The 16859-nt window shown below is 38.6% G+C and overlaps 1 protein-coding gene across 1 annotated transcript in view; it reads right to left on the bottom strand.

The window, feature by feature from the left end:
* The window catches only part of SLC4A4 (solute carrier family 4 member 4), a 349538-nt gene that overhangs the window by 20871 nt on the left and 311808 nt on the right, over positions 1-16859 (bottom strand). The window contains exons 18-19 of the mRNA XM_081248819.1: positions 15495-15656; positions 738-916 (exon numbers count right to left, since the gene is read on the bottom strand). Of these exons, the coding sequence (XP_081104945.1) occupies positions 738-916; positions 15495-15656 (341 nt within the window). The remainder of the gene's footprint in view (positions 1-737; positions 917-15494; positions 15657-16859) is intronic.

The raw sequence follows: 16859 nt of genomic DNA, 5'->3' as shown, positions 1-16859 counted from the left end.
AAAATCACCCACTGTTGTGGCGTGGCAAACGATGGCTCTGTTATGTGAGCTATTCACCCAAGCTCGTAGGAGCAGAGTCTGCAGCAAAATACGCAATAAAGTATAAAGGTCTCATAAGAGCTCTTCATGGCTACCCAGATTTAACTGCTGGAGGTCAAGGTTTCTCAGTGCTTATGGGACAGAAAATGAACTGGAAAATAAGAATTCCTCTCCTTTCACAGAATCTTTTTTTGGCCGCGCAGCTTGCAGATCTTAGTTCCCTGACCGGGGGTCGAACCTGGGGCCCTGGTAGTGAAAAGGCCGAGTTGTAACCACTGAACTGCCAGGGAATTCCCTCCTTTCATAGCATCTTGAGAATCATAAGCAGACTCAAGAGTTTTAGGGAGTCTCAATAGAGCCGAAAAATTAAAGAGTCTGGCTATATATATATGATTGTGATTGAGTATGTACCACAGCACTAAAATGACCTGCATGTTGAAGAAAACGAATGACCTGTCTGCGTTTTTACTCTGCATAATTTAGTCTGCTGTTCATCAAAGGCAATGTATGTAAGATAAAAAGTGAACTCAAGAAATTATGGAAGACTCTTTCAAATGAAATTTTAGTCCTTTCTAGAACAGGAATAAATTATTCATCTCCCGCCCTTTCTCCTCCACATTTGTCTGTTTCTTTCTGACTGACACACAGATGTGAGCATGGTATGTTTTATAGAGCCATTTTTCTCTGACATAACACACCTCACTCCTAGGAATTTTGGTTGTTCTCCAGGTGCAGAAGTCTCTGTCTCCATCTTCAAACTGTCGATGTGAGCAATGGAGATGACAGTAGCAGCCACGTACCACGGAAGGGCCATGAAGGAGCACACCACCATGAGGATGGCCACCCAAAAGAGATCCAGGTGATATCCAGCTCCTTTCTGTAGCAAGAGGTAACAAAACCATGTGAAGAAAGCACTCATACTGCTGTCTAGTCATATTTCCAGATGGGAGTTAAGATTACCCAAAGAAACCAAGTCGCTTTGCTTGATACACATATCTACCAGAAGGTGAGGTCCCTGAACGAGACTTCATCTTCCTCATACTATCCCCCTAACAATTAAACTCAAAGCTGCCACATGACACACCTCCGCTAGCTTGATTTAAGTCACAGCTTATTATTTGCTTATTGTTAATTATCGTCTCTGCATCCAATTACATAATTGGAACAATGGAGATATAGAACTACCTTGAAGAGTTACTGACATCCTTCAATGAAGTAACTGAGGCAAGTCACCTTGTAGGAACTTAAATGGCAGTGATAGTTACAGAGTAGAAGCTCAATAAATGGTGACAGCAGCAATAGTAATACTGGTTGTTTTTCACATAAACAGGATAGGTACCTTAAAAACAGGCATGATGCCTTCTCTGCTTGACTAGCAATATGCTGTTCACCCAGACAGTATTCAGCACACGTAGACTAATGATGTGAAAGCAACCTTAAGAAAAGCAGCCTTAGCACTTATATGTGAAATCTAAAAAATGGATACCAATGAACTCATTTACAAAACAGAAATGGACTCACAGATATAGAAAACAAATTTATGGTTACCAAAGGGCAAAGGGGGGTGGGGAATTAGGAGTTTGGGATTAACAGATACATGTTACTACATATAAAATAGAGAACCAACAAGGGTCTATTGTATAGCACAGGGAACTATATTCAATATCTTATAATAACCTATAATGGAAAAGAATCTGAAAAAGAATAGATTTATATATATATAAATAAAAAAATATATACAAGTATATATAAAAAATACATATACATTATAAAAAACTGAATCACTCTGCTGTACCCCTGAAACTAACACAACATTGTAAATCAACTACACTTCAATTAAAAAAATAAAGACAAAAAAGTACATAGAAGACCATTTCTCACCCTTAATAGTATATGAAAATAATTGTTTAACAACATATGAAACATTATAATTAAGGTAATTGTACTCCCTTAATAAGAATAGGCTGATCTCAAACATTGCCAGATAGTCACAATAACATTTACTGACTGGAAGAGCAGACAATGTAACAAAAGGTCTAGCTCTTTTACTCACTAAATAAATATTGTCAAATGTGTCCACAATGTTATTCTCTGGTTATATTTCTCTGTTCTATTTATGAAGAAATCAAATACCTAATACCCCTATGGAGCCTGAGAAAATAGAGCAGTCCATTTTCACAGCATGGAAGCAGCAGCGCCAAGAGGCTGAGTATGACCAATCTGAGGAAACAGAGAGGTTGGCTTTAAAAAATGAGAATGGTCTTTACACTAGGAACCCGCTGACTGTTATCATTCCGATCTTGTTACAGTTACTCAGAACACTGCTCTCTTCTCACTGATATGCCAGGATTTCACCCCTGGCTTGCACACAAGGGTCTAATCATGTTCTCAGAGAACTCATCACAGCTGACACAAGAAAGAAAAGCGTATTTTTACTTAGTCCAGGTTTGGCTAAGAATGAAAATCTCCTTGAGAGACAAATAGATTGATACATATTCCTAAAACCAGTTCACTGCAATACAAATGGTTTGAAAGCATAAGGGTTTGAATTGGGAGTGGGTTAAGGCAGCGGAAAGGGGGCCAAGGTGAGGATGAACTGAAATAACTTGCTCAGTAGTGACGAATGAGGTGAATATCATGCTACATGTGGGGTCTGAGTCATTCATTCTTTCAACAAATTGACTGCCAACCTAGTAACCAGCACAGGTGACATGTCTGCAAATAAAACAGACAAAAATTCCTGAGCTCATGGAGTTTACATTCTACTGACAGAGACAACAATAAACAACATAAATAAGAAAACTATACAGTATCTAAAACAGTAGTAAGCACTAAAGAGAACTATGAGAAGTTGGACTTGTACTCTGAGTACTGTCGGAAGCCACTGTAAAGTTTTAAAGGGAAGAATGAGACGATCTGCTTATGTTCTAAACACCACGGCTGCTGTGTTAGGAACAGACTGAAGAAAACAGTAACCACTTCGGAGGCTGGTGCCATGACCCATTCAAGAGACTGTCATGGTTAGAACCAGTGAACATAGCAAGAAGTGGGTGGATTCTGGCTATTCCTTCAGGTGGAGCATACAGGATTTGCTCACTCTTGCCTGTGGATGTGTTGGCCATTCATGATCTGGCCTCTGTTTACATCTGCAGCCTCATCTTTGACCTCTGCCCTACTTGGATCCTATATCACGGCCACTTTCAACCACATGCAATTCCTTGAATATGTCTTACTCACTAATGCCTTTTGTGTCTTTGCCCATATAGCATCCCTACCTGGAATAACCTCTCTTTTCCTTCTTTCCTTGGCCCAGTCCTACTCATCCTTAAGACTTAAATCAGCCTTCTTTTTTTTTTTTTTTTTTTCTGGTAGTTTTTCCTTCCTCAGCCCAGGTGAGATAGGTAAGTTTAGTTAGGTTAGATCTCCTCCTTATGTTCCCCTGTCTATTACTTTACACTTTCCTCTATCACAGCACTCATCACACTGTTTTGAAATTGTAGATGTGTTTATCTGTCTTTGATATCAGACTGTAAGTAACATGAGAAGCTAGACTGTATCCTGAATACCTAAGTACATGATGCATAGTCAATGCTCAATTAATTAAAAAGTGAATGACAAATATCATGTATACATTCTTGAGTGGCAACTATAAACTCTTAATTAGCTACACAAAAAATTAAAACTTATTTGTTAATCGGTAGAAATGTGAACCTTTTGGAGGGGGAAGAAGGGAGGTGAACAACATCTGGAAATACCACATAGTTTCAAGCCTTATTTAGACTAAATCACTCAAGACCATATTAGAGGTACCAACATAGTAATCAGTGGTCAGGTTCCCCAAATCTTGTCACCAAGGAAACTGTAATAACCTAAGGATGTGCACACTGGCCAGATCAACGGGTCAAAAGAAGACTGACTGCAGCAAAGTCATGTATGTTACCCCGAGCCACCTCCATGCTTTCTTAAACTATTTCAAGTAAAACAAGTTTGAGCTAGATATCCTGGAGACTAGCAAAAAGGGGCCGCATAGTACCAAAGAAGGTGGAATGAGGATTTTAGAAAGTAGAATACAAAGGTAACCGCAAAACCACCAGAATAAATAAAAGTTCTGGGGCAAAATAATTACAGACACATAATTACTCTGCCTCTTGTCATCACTGCCTTCAAAAAGTCTTCCTTTCCCTCAACCACGCTGAGACTACTTGATGCTCTTAAAAGGAAGGGAAAATTATCAACTTGACCTGAAGGTCCTGCCTGATTTGCCTCTGCAGAGCTCCCTCTCCAGACTCAGCCCTCCCTCTTTCACTGCAGCCACACTGGATTTTTTTGGTCACTCATCTTGCCTCTTATAAAGCCTGTTCATATACAGTGATTCCTGTGCCATCCTGTGTTCCTCTTCCCACCCAGTCTCACTCAGCTAATCCTACTGTTGTGTGAGACCTCAGTGTTAAGTGCCACCACCTTGGAACTCCCAGCACCTTGGGACTAGGTCAAACCCTCTCTTATAGACTCTTAAAGGACCATCACTTGTCTTTCGCGGTACCAGACACATTTGCAATGTCACATTTTGCATGATTATTGGGATGATGCCTCTCTCCCTCAGGGACCAGAAGCTCCATGAGGACAGGAACCATGTGCGTTTTTGTCCACCACTGAAACTCTAGCACCTGGCACTGTGCCCACTACTGAGTGGACACTAGATAAATGTTCATTGGATAAATGAATGCATGTTAATTCATCTGTTCAATGGCACTCTGTTAGATCATAGAAATAAAATTATAGCTAATGACACAGTCCTTGCCCTCAAGTTGCTTACAGAGTAGTAGTAGAGCTGGACAAATCAATAGGCATTCTCAGTACCACAGTGTTAAAGGTCTACAGCAGGGGTGAGCACCCAGGAGGGGCACTCAACTCAGCCCTAAGTCAAGGATAGTTTGCATAGGAGGTGGTACCTAAGCTGAGTCCTAAAACGTAAGCCATAACCAGCTGGGAGACAAGATATGGAGATGCAGGGGAAAATAACAGGCAAATGAGCTACCATTTTGGGAAAATTAAATAGAGTTGGTGCTTAGGAGGAGATGGGAAAGGTGGAAAATAAGGCTAAAGAAGTTAAGAACTTTGATGTTTTGTTGAAGGCTTTGGAATTCTTTCTATCATAAGAGCGATAGGAAGCTACTGAAGGGTTTTAAGCAGGCAAGTGATGTGATCAGATTTGTGTTTAGAAGGAGGACTCTGTTGGATTGTAGAAGATGTGTTGGAAGAGGTCAGGACTGGAGGCAGAGATGACAAGCATGACAACACTGCCATAATCCAGGCTTCAGATGATGCAGTTCAAACTAAAGGAACAGTAGTGGGGAAACACAAAGGACAGATGGGAGAGATTTTAAGGGGACTGAGTCCAAAGAAGGAAAAGCAATGAATTTATTTTGCCTCATTTCAATGCTTAAGGCTTACAATGTCTAGTATGGTGTCCTACACACAGTAAACACTGGAGATATGTTTGTTGAACAAAATGATAAAAGCTATGCTCAAAAATTCATGGTGCCCCAACTATTGCCATAAAGACCCCAGAACGCAAATGGTTATGTTAGAGAAGTTGTTTCTGCAAAACAAACCTATATGTATGAACATGAGCCACTTCTAAGGTATCTCTTTTAGCTACAAGTGTCTGAATAACTAGATTTGAATGGAATGAAAATAATATTCAAATATCTGGCACCTTTTAATGGAAATAATACTGTACGAAATATAGAAAACAGCATTTTTTCTAAAATGCCACGTGACATCTTTTGCTTCTCACCCCTCCGCCCTACTGCCTCTTGCCTTCTTCAGATTCTGATCATCTCTCTCCTGGATTACACAGCAGCCGCCTGACCATTCCCTCCACCCTCCTCCTCTCTCTTGTACGTCTCCCATCCGTCCTTACTGCTGCCAGAGTGATGGTCTAAAGTACAGCTCTGATGCCACCCATCCAGGCTGGCATGCTGAGGAAGCAGGGGAGGCCAGTGGGAGGTGAGCAGCCCAAGCACGATGGAGCAGGTGCCACGAGCCTGGCTTCCCACGCCGAGTCTCCTGCATCTGAGTCTGTGATGGGGGCCCTCAAGGATTCCTGAAACGATACCATTCCCTAAACATGCCCTGCATATTATGTGCCACTCTTCAAAATGGCACTGTTTCTGCATCTTGACATCTGTTTAAATCCATCCTGTCCCTTCAAGGTCCAGCTCAAACTCCGAGGCTTCCTTCACATCCACTCAGCAACCCTCAGCTCTCGATGCCACTCTGGCCTCAGAAGCCCCTGCTTTATTCTTGTCCCTGACAACCCACTCTCCTCATTGCTTTCCCTCTCAAAATCCTTCAGTGGCTTCTTGTTTCACTTAGAATAAAGCCTAAGCAGTGTAAAATTATCCTTAAGGTTCTACAGCGGTGTTTCTCCCCAGAGCTATTTTGCGCACCAGGGGACACGTGGCAATGTCTGGAGACATTTTTGGTTGTAACAACTTGGCGGGAAAGGGTGCAACTAGCATCTAGTAAGTAGAGGCCAGAGATGCTGCTAAATAGCCTACAATACACAGGACGGTCACGACCAACAGAGAATTATGCAAGACGACAATAATGCTGAAGTTGAGAGCCTTTGTTTTACCGTGATCTGGTCCCACTCCCACTGACCTTATCTTGAATCACGGATTCCCCAAGGTTCCAGTTACACGGACCTGTTATCTGTTCCTCAATACATCAAGCTTCCCACCCTAGGGCCTTTGCATCTGCTCCTATCTTTGCTTGGAAAACTTTTTTTTTTTTTTTTTTTTTTTGCGGTACGTGGGCCTCTCACTGTTGTGGCCTCTCCCGTTGCGGAGCACAGGCTCCGGACGCGCAGGCTCAGTGGCCATGGCTCACGGGCCCAGCCGCTCTGCAGCATGTGAGATCTTCCCGGACCAGGGCACAAACCTGTGTCCCCTGCATCGGCAGGTGGACGCTCAACCACTGCGCCACCAGGGAAGCCCGGAAAACTATTTTTTAAATAAACATTCATTGAACACCTATGCTAGGCCTTGTGTTAGATAAAACAATAAGAAAGAATACCTGCCCTTAAGAGGTTTACAGGTTATTAGTTGAAGCCAGGTGTGGAAGCAAATAATTTATTGTATGTGAAAGATACAAGGCAGAAAGAAGGCAAGGTCCTTTTCAACCTAGGGGTGGATATGAGTGGTGAATAGGGGAAATCCACTAAACTCCTTCAGGGCAGAGACCATAACTTAGAACAATTTTTATCTTCAACATCTAACACAAGTGTTCCATACAGAGCAAGGATTTAGTAAGCGCTCAAAAGGTTAAGTGTGTCCTTTAAAGTTTATAAAAGTCCTTGTCTTCATGGATATAAACCCAAAAATGTCCTACTTTCTGAAACTGGAGATTATTTTAAGTACAAGGATAGGAAGTGAAACTTTACCTCCTTTTGATATTGTATATGATTTGTTAATACAGAACAAAGGTCATTCAGGAATAAATCCACAGAAATCAAAATCTATGAGATGGGGAGGGTGGGAGGGAGGGAGATGCATGAGGGAAGGGATGTGGGAACAGATGTATATGTATGACTGATTCACTTTGTTATAAAGCAGAAACTAATTAAAAAAATAAATAAATAAACTTAAAAAAAAAATCTATGAGAGACAAAGGTTAGCCTCACAGTTTACATCTGATAAATAGATGATAACAAAGGAGTCAGGAGCAGTACACACATACGCACAGACACAGAATAAACATTTGTGCTAGGAGCCCCCGTGATTCAGAGAACAAGCTGGTTTATGGGGACACTGAGAACCATGACACAGTTTCTCCCACCAAGGGAGGGGACACAGATTTGTACACAAATTATAATGTATTTTAAACAGAGATTCAAAGAGGTTTGAGAAAGACACCCAAGAGTACGGAGTGTTTAACTACGTCTAGTGTGAACCCACAAAATCTTCCTGCAGCGATGCCATCTAAACAGGTCTTTGACTAATACAAGCACTCACTATGAGAACTGGAGATGGGCAGACAGGTTCTTCAGTTATCACCCACCTCATATGGTGCAACAGCTCTGAGAACCGTGTGGCCACAGATAACAAAATTCTTCAAGATGTATTTACTAAGTCTACCTTATGGAAATCATTGTGATGGGCCACACGAGAGCTGGAAAGAGGACTAAAACATGGTCCTTGCCTTGAAAACGTTTGGCTCAGAAAAGAAGATAAGGTAATTACACAACAAAACTACTGTGCAAGACATTATGTGACCAATGCCACAGAGTAATACAGTAAGTAAGAGCAAAAACAACAGCAATAGAAATTACATTATAAGTGAAGGCTATGCTGACAAGTTTTTATATTTGGAGGATCTTAAAGGATGGGGATGATTCTCATAGGTGGTAATCATTGAGGAGTGGAGAGGAGAGTTGGAATAACCAGCAGAAGAAACTGCGAGGTGAAGAAAAAAACAACAATTCATTTGACCAGGGCATTGTATAGTACGTGGAAAGAATCATTTAAAATTTTGGGTGAGATCATATCGCAAAGAGACTTAAATTCCAAGCTAGGGCAAATGGACATGCTTCAAGGGGAGAAGGTTTAGAGGGCCAAGGTATAAAAGTTTAAGAACTACAGGACTGACATATCAAAAAAAAATGCTTTAAGAAAACATTCCAGCTTTTGGTATGAAGCAAGGGAGACTGGTTATTATTGATAACTCATGGTTAAACCATTACAACAGTCTAGACATGAGATCAAAGGACTGAATCTAAGGTATCATAGCAGAAATGGAAAGGAAAAATTAAGACAGGGCACATTTTGGAGTTATCCAAGAAAACACACTCAAATCAAGTGTTTTACCATAGAGTTTATCAGAGAAAATTTATTGCTGCAACGACCTAATATCTATTTCTGGATACCAATTCCAAGCAATTTTTCCCTCCCGCACCCTATCTTTAACACTTAAAATCACTTCCCTTGTGAGAAGTATCCCTTGCTTTGAAGCCTGAAGCTCACACTCTCTTCCTGCCTCTGCAAGGACTCAGGGAAAGACCTTGGAGAAATCATGACCTTGCTGAACCTGGTTTGCTTTTGAGTGCTCTGCAGTGATAATGTGGGACATAACTAACCAAAATGGCCAAAAAAAGCCAAGTGCCTTGGCGTTCCTCATCAGTACAGAGCTGCTCAGCAGAGTGGAAAGGTGGATCCCATCCCAAACAGAGCAATCAGCCAGCCAGGGCCATCTGACACAGAGCCAAAGCCAATGCCACCCAAAAACATGCTGCTTTTAGTATCACAATGCCTCCATCTCTCTCACTGTGTCAGGTTTCTCTTTTGAATCAATTTCATAGCAGTCAGGGCCCTTAATAATTTTAGATAGAATCTCCAATTTTCACATTCCACAGCCTCTTTTCCTAACGAAAAACAAAATCGTTTGAACAAAACAATATCCAGTGTGAAAAGCCTTTGATTCATGATGATATCCCCACTGGTATCTTTAGATTTGTGTCAAAACACTGGCACTTATTCTGTAACTACTGTCATTCAAAGGAATGATTTCAAATAAGCAATTCCAAAAGTGATGAAAACATTTTTTATTTATTCAACTCCTATTTTAAGAGGTAAATCCTAATATGCCTTGATTTTCTAATGTTTTCTATAGGGAGCAGAATAAAATTTCAATATTTTAATCAACCCCAAATTTGCTAAATTCAAAATTCTGAATTTTATTAGTAAGAAAACTTAATGAGCAAAAAGAATAGGCATTTGCCTTCAAGGACACATAGCAAATCTGACTAACTATATATCAAAAGTAAGAATATGTTTCCAAAATTTTTCAGAATAAAATATATTAGTCAACATCTATTTCCAGCCTTTCAAAAGTAAATCAATACTGAATTTCTCCCAGTATAGAACATCTAAAAATGCTCAACAAAATACAGAAAATATCTTACAGAAATCATGGTTTATCTGCCAGAAAGTAAGAGAAATAACTGGAAACAAAAAATAATGGCAACAAGAAAGAGTAAATCTACAATGTCAGTAAACCCTTGAGGCCTGGGCCTGCCCAGCAAGACTATGCCAATCTTTGGCGGGGTAAGGCATGGGGTAGAATGACCATCTAAACTCTAGGGACAGGACACCAATCCTAGGGATATGGGGGGAAAGGGCATAGATGGGAGACACCCCCTGAAATAAAACTAGGATACTCCAAACACAGCTACCCATTTGGTAAACTAGGGGGAAAAACACCCTACAGAGAGAGACAGTGGGGATACATGCCTCTCTTGGCCTTGCCACTAGATGTAATGCCATTAGAAAAAAAAAAAATATTCTCCAAAGATATTTCTAACCATAAACCTACAACTGAGTTTGGGACTAGACTTCATATTACCTCTGCAGTCTGAAAAACCTTAAGGTAAAAATGTAGTGTGAAGTAGGCCTAGCCTTCTATGAATTAGTCTTGCCACCACACTCTCAAAAACTGCATAGATATAGACATAAAATATTGAAACTATATTTCATCAAGCTTCTAGGGAAGCAGTCAAGACTACTGCAAATTCTTCAGTACAGATGTGGCAGATTTTACTTTTCAAAAATGGCTGGGAAAATATCTCCTGTCCCACATATTTTCCTACAATGTAAAATTGCCACTCCTCCATCAAACAGTGGAGTCCTTCCTTATCTCCTTGAATGGAGGATGGTCCTATGACTATTTTGACCAGCTGACTCTGGCAAAGTAATGAAGTAAAACTGTGCCAGTTGCAGGTATAACCATGATATGGCCTAATTTTTCACTTCTTAATTCTTGGAAGTCAGCTGCCGTGTAGTAAGTGCAAATAACCCACTGCCATGCTGTGAGAAGCCTACACCACATGGAAAGACCCTGGAGGATGAGATGCCATGTGGTGAGAGGGGGAGGGGGGAGAGGAAGAGGAGGGGGAGGGGGAGGGGAGGGAGAGGGAGAGGGAGAGGGAGAGGGAGAGGGAGAGAGAGGCAGACACACCAAGGAATATCAAGGTATGTGAGACATGTGAGTGAGTGAAGAAACCACCTTGGACAATCAGCCCGGTCAACCCTTAGATGACATCAGCCCTGGCCACTATATAACTGCAACTGCAGGAGAGATCTCAAGCAAGAAGTATCCATCTGAACCCTGTCAACCCCAAAAAACATGAGAAATAATAATAAATTGTTGTTTTAAGTTGTTAAGTTTTCAGGAGGCTTGTTATACAGTAAAAGGTAAACAGAAAAACAACCTGGTTATCTTCAACAAATAAATTACAAGTAGAAACAAACAGATTGATGGAGGGGAGAATCTATGAACTGAAAGTTTATGAAAGACTTAGGGGATTCCCTGGTGGTACAGTGGTTAAGAATCCGCCTGCCAGTGCAGGGGACACGGGTTCAATCCCTGGGCCGGTAAGATCCCACATGCCACAGAGCAAATAAGCCCGTGTGCCACAACTACTGAGCCTGCACTCTAGAGCCCACAAGCCACAACTACTGAAGCCCATGCGCCTAGAGCCTGTGCTCCGCAAGAAAAGAAGCCACCACGATGAGAAGCCCGTGCGCCACAATGAAGAGTAGCCTCAGCTTGCAGCAACTAGAGAAAGCCCGTGCGTAGCAACAAAGACCCAAGGCAGCCAAAGATAAATAAATAAAATAATAAATAAAAGTTTATGAAAGACTTAAGATAATGTTTGAACTTATTTGGATCCTGATTTAAATAAATAAATTATGTTTTTAAAGTTTAATATATGTATGACACGTTTGCTAATTTAAATATTGACTGGATTTTTGATGATATTAAGGAATTTTGTTAACTTTTTTTAGACTGATAATGGTATTGTGGTCATGCTTTTCAAAAGAGATCTTATCTTTAGAAATACATAGTCCAAAATTTATGGATAATATGGAATGCTGTCTACACTTACTTCAAAGTATTATAGGAAGGGGATAAGATCATGGAAATTTAAATGATACAAGATTGGACAGGAGTTGTTAATTGTTAGAGGTGGGCAATAAATACTGAGTTATACTATTCTGTCTTCTTTTGTGTATGTTTACAACTTTTCCATAATAAAAGATTTTTTTCATGGGAATAAATTTAAAAAAAAGTGCTCCCAGGTTGGCTGGACTTTCCTATATCTCTCAGAAGCAAATAAAATCTCTGGAAGGCTCTGAAACATTTCATAGGAAGATTATTAGCTCACATTTTTTTTTTTAAAGAAAAGCACTAAATACATGAGGAAGAAAGACAGTATGGATAAGAGCTGAGAAAACAAAGTTCAGAATCAAACCCACAAAGACAGCAAATATATATGTAATAAAGAGTATATGGAATGGGGCTTCCCTGGTGGCGCAGTGGTTGAGAGTCTGCCTGCCGATGCAGGGGACATGGGTTCATGCCCCGGCCCGGGAAGATCCCACATGCCGTGGAGCAGCTGGGCCCGTGAGCCACGGCCACTGAGCCTGTGCATCCAGAGCTTGTGTTCCACAACGGGAGAGGCCACGGCAGTGAGAGGCCCGCGTACCACAAAAAAAAAAAAAAAAAAAAAAAAAAAGTATATGGAAGAATAATAAAGAAGGGGACTATCAAAATTGAACGAGAAGATTTGGAAAAGAACAAAACAGAACTTCTAAATATAAAAAAATTTATAATTCTTGAAAGGAAAAATTCAATGGAGTGGTTTGGTAGTAGAATAGAACCAACAGAAGAAAGAATTAGTAGAAAGATCTGAAGAAATTATCCAAAATATAGCACAGATACTGAAGATAGTAAATGTGAAAACAAAACAAAACAGTTTAGTAGAATTGGGGCACAAGATGGGGATGTACAATAAAATTCTACTTGTAATTCCAGAAGGATGTATTAGAGATTGAAAGAGTCAAAGAATTTAAAAATTCCATAATTGATAAAAGACAGGAAGATTCAGGAAGTCCAGTAATCCAATAATAATAAAAAGAAATCTGTGCTTACACAAGTTATAATAAAACTCTAAAATAAAGACAAAAAGTAAATGCTACAGCATCCAAAAGAAAAGAATGATCACTTACAAAGCAATGAGAATTATACTGACAGTTCACTTTTATGGAAGTCAAAAATAATTGAAAATAGATTCTAAATGCTGGAAAAAAAATAGCTTTCAACCTAAATTATACATCCAGAGAAACCACCTTTCAAGAATGAGGGTGAGATAAACATTTTCAGGCAAACATAAATGAGAGAGTTTAGCTCCCAAAGACACTCACAGGAGAAAATTTCAACAGTCTGGTAAACTAATACTGTTTAAGGGAAATAATTCAGTCTAATGAAAAATATTCCGAAAAGGAAGGTCTGAAGTGCAAAAAAAAAGAAAACTTGTTTGTAATTCTAAAAATATTGACCATGTCTAATTAATTGGATTTTAAAATTCAGGTAGCAATAAACTCTGGGTATTAACAGAATATGATATGGGAAGGAATATCAAACTTAAAGCATTCCTTAGCTCTTAGCATTATTCAGGAGAAGGGTAAAAATACTGACTAACTTTGGAACTTAAAAATGCATATTGGGCCTCCCTGGTGGCGCAGTGGTTGAGAGTCCGCCTGCCGATGCAGGGGATACGGGTTCGTGCCCCGGTCCGGGAGGATCCCATATGCCGCGGAGCGGCTGGGCCCGTGAGCCATGGCCACTGAGCCTGCGCGTCCGGAGCCTGTGCTCCGCAACGGGAGAGGCCACAACAGTGAGAGGCCTGCGTACCTCAAAAAAAAAAAAAAAGCATATTAAAATATGCAACATAATCACTAAAAGGTAAAGTATGTAACTTCCACCCTAGCAGAAAAAAATGTAGAAAGCAGAAAATAAGAAAAACAAAACTGTACCAACCTAAAAGAGGACAAAAAATGAGAATAAAAAAGAAAGAACATAAAGTTATACAAACAGAAAGCAAAAATAATGTGCTAAAGATGAATCCGAATCTATCACTCATCACCATCAATTTTAATGGATTAAATACTACTTTAAAAGTAAAGATTGTGAAAATGGATTTTTTTTAAAGTCCAACCATGGGTTATCTACAAACAGACACAAGATACAAGGTATATTGAAAATAACAGAATGAATACACATAAGGTACCACAGATTTATTAGTACAAAATAAATTAATCTTTAAGGCAAAAAGCATTACTAGAAACAAAGAGAGTCACATAAAAATTCAATTCACTAAAAAGATAAACTATAAATGTAGATGTACTTAATAACATGGCTTTAAAACAAAGCAAATATGAGCAAAAAACAAAGACATGGTATAGAAAATCAATATAGTAAAAAATTGCTTCTTTGAAAGAAGACTAATAAAATTAACAAACCTCAGGCTAGATTGATCAAGAAAAATAAGAAGCACAAATCAATAATATTAAGATTTTAAAGGGAAAAATAACAGATTCAGATTACAAAAATGACAAATGATAATATTATAAACAACATTGCAATAAATTTTAAAATAGAAGAAAAAAGGGAAAATCTAGAAAAGTATAAGTTACTAAAATTGAAAAATAGAAATTCTGAATATCTCATGGCCATTAAAACATTTTGATCACCAGTGTTACAGTTCCATACAGAAACCACCTGGCCCAGGTAGTTTAACAACTTGTCTGATCATTCAAAGAAATGATAATTGACATGTTATACATAATAAAAAGACTATTATATTCTATTTCAGAGAATGGGATGGGAGTGGAATAGAAGCAGAAATACTCTCCAGCTCATTTTATAAGGATAGTATATTTCCGATACCAAACCCAGACAGGGACAGTATAAGAAAGGAAAAATGCAGGCCAATGTCACTCTTAAACAGAGATGTAAAAATCCTATATATACACACACACATATATACATATATACACACATATATGTACATATACATATATAAGCAATATATATTATATTACATATTATAATATATATATTAACAAACCAAGTTCAATTGTGTGTAAGAAAGAAACTATATATCTGCCAGGTTTCAAGGTTGGTTCAACAGTATAAAATCTATTAATATAACTCACCAAGTCAACAGGTTAAAGAAGAAAACTCATATTTTTATCTCAATAGTTTATCTCAATAGTTTCAGAGAAAGCATTTGTCTTTGTCTTCATTAAGGACAGTTACCATATTAAAATCAGATGAAGGATAACAGTGGCTGAGTGGTAAACAGTTTATATTGATCTCTCAGATGGTGAAGAAAATATGATTTGAAACAACTTTTTCAGGTTTAAATGAGGTCTTCCAAAAGTATTATATTGAGATGTGTCCACACAGGGTGATCTATGACTCTGCGAAGTCTTAAAGAACATGAGCTGTAATTCCCATAAAACTACCTTGCTTTTGAAGCATTTAATATTTTCAAGCACCCGAAAAGACAGTAGAAGGCAGTGATAACCATTATTATGAAGATTTACCTTGAGTTTATGTTCTTTCCTGTTTACAATCACAGCTGTGATTTGCTGGTCCATGAAAATGAGAATGGTGACCAACAGAGCAGGTATAGCAGCTGCAAGGTACACCCACCAGGGGTTTCCTCCAAATGGTGGAACAAACCAACCTCGGTTTAGACTTGTTGGCTTTAAGTAGAGAGAAAACATTTTTTTAAAACAATATTAATACATACTACTTGGTGAAAAATCAGTGGGGGAGACACACTTTTATATGTGGAGAGCCAACATATTAAAAAACAGAAACAGTTTTACTGATAGCTTGTACAAAGATTATTCAGCAAGAACTTCCTAAAGGAGGTTATTTTTAAGGCAATGTTTTAAACGAAGGAAACTGAGAATTTTGGTGATGGAAAAGAAGTAAATGCCAATTTGCACATTTAGGATGCTCCAAGATAAGAATCAGGATGGAAGACAGTGATTTAAGTTTAAGGGTAGCCTTAAGAAAAACCCAAATGTAATATTCAGTAAGGAGGTAGGCAAGAAATTACAAAACAACCATGAATTTTGTTCATGGGTTTTATCAATTATACAGAAGTTGTTTCTACTACTGCCAAATTGCAATCGTTTCATGATATAATACATAAAAAGCTACAAATATTTTATATGTTATAATTAAGCTTATTTAAATACCCTGATCTTTCTTATTTTCATATTTCCCTAATCTTTTCCTAATTTTAAATAATATAAATAAACTAAAACAGAATCCTAACTATGAATTATTTTCTCCACATTTACTATGAAGAAAGCTTCACTTCTCTGAAGATATTTCTGTCTCACTTTGCTCATAACTCCATCACTGAATCTATTCACATTTTACTACCTTTACCAGGTTGTGAGCTTATAAGGAAAGGAACTTTGTCTTGCTCTTCAATGCATTTCAAATTCCCAGTATAGGGCTTGACTCAAAGCAAGCAGTCAATAAATACTGACTTAACTAATGACTGAATAAATGAGCACTTACCTTTGCTAATAAATATTATCATGGCAGAGAAAATGCAAAAAAACATTTTGTTTGCTATAACACAGACATCCCTTCCTCATCAGGTAGTCATTAAGCTAAAACTGCAGTTCGTTTAATTTTTCTTAGCAAATATATGGTTCTCAGTGATGGAGAGAGAGGTTAGGAGTGTTCTAGAAAATAAGTGAAAGACTTGTGGTGAAAAATTAGATAGGGATATTTAAGAATGAATGAAATGTAAATATTACCCATTAGGCTTGTACATACCCACAGGTTTATAAAATGAATAATTCCTATATCTTTGTAATAATTAAAGTGCACATTATATATACACATGTGTGTATATGGCAGGTAGTTTGGTGGCAGGAAAA

The sequence above is a fragment of the Mesoplodon bidens genome (genome assembly GCF_964165515.1).
Source record: "Mesoplodon bidens genome assembly, chromosome: 1".
NCBI lineage: Eukaryota > Metazoa > Chordata > Mammalia > Artiodactyla > Ziphiidae > Mesoplodon > Mesoplodon bidens.
This window is presented reverse-complemented; position numbering and strand designations above follow the sequence as displayed.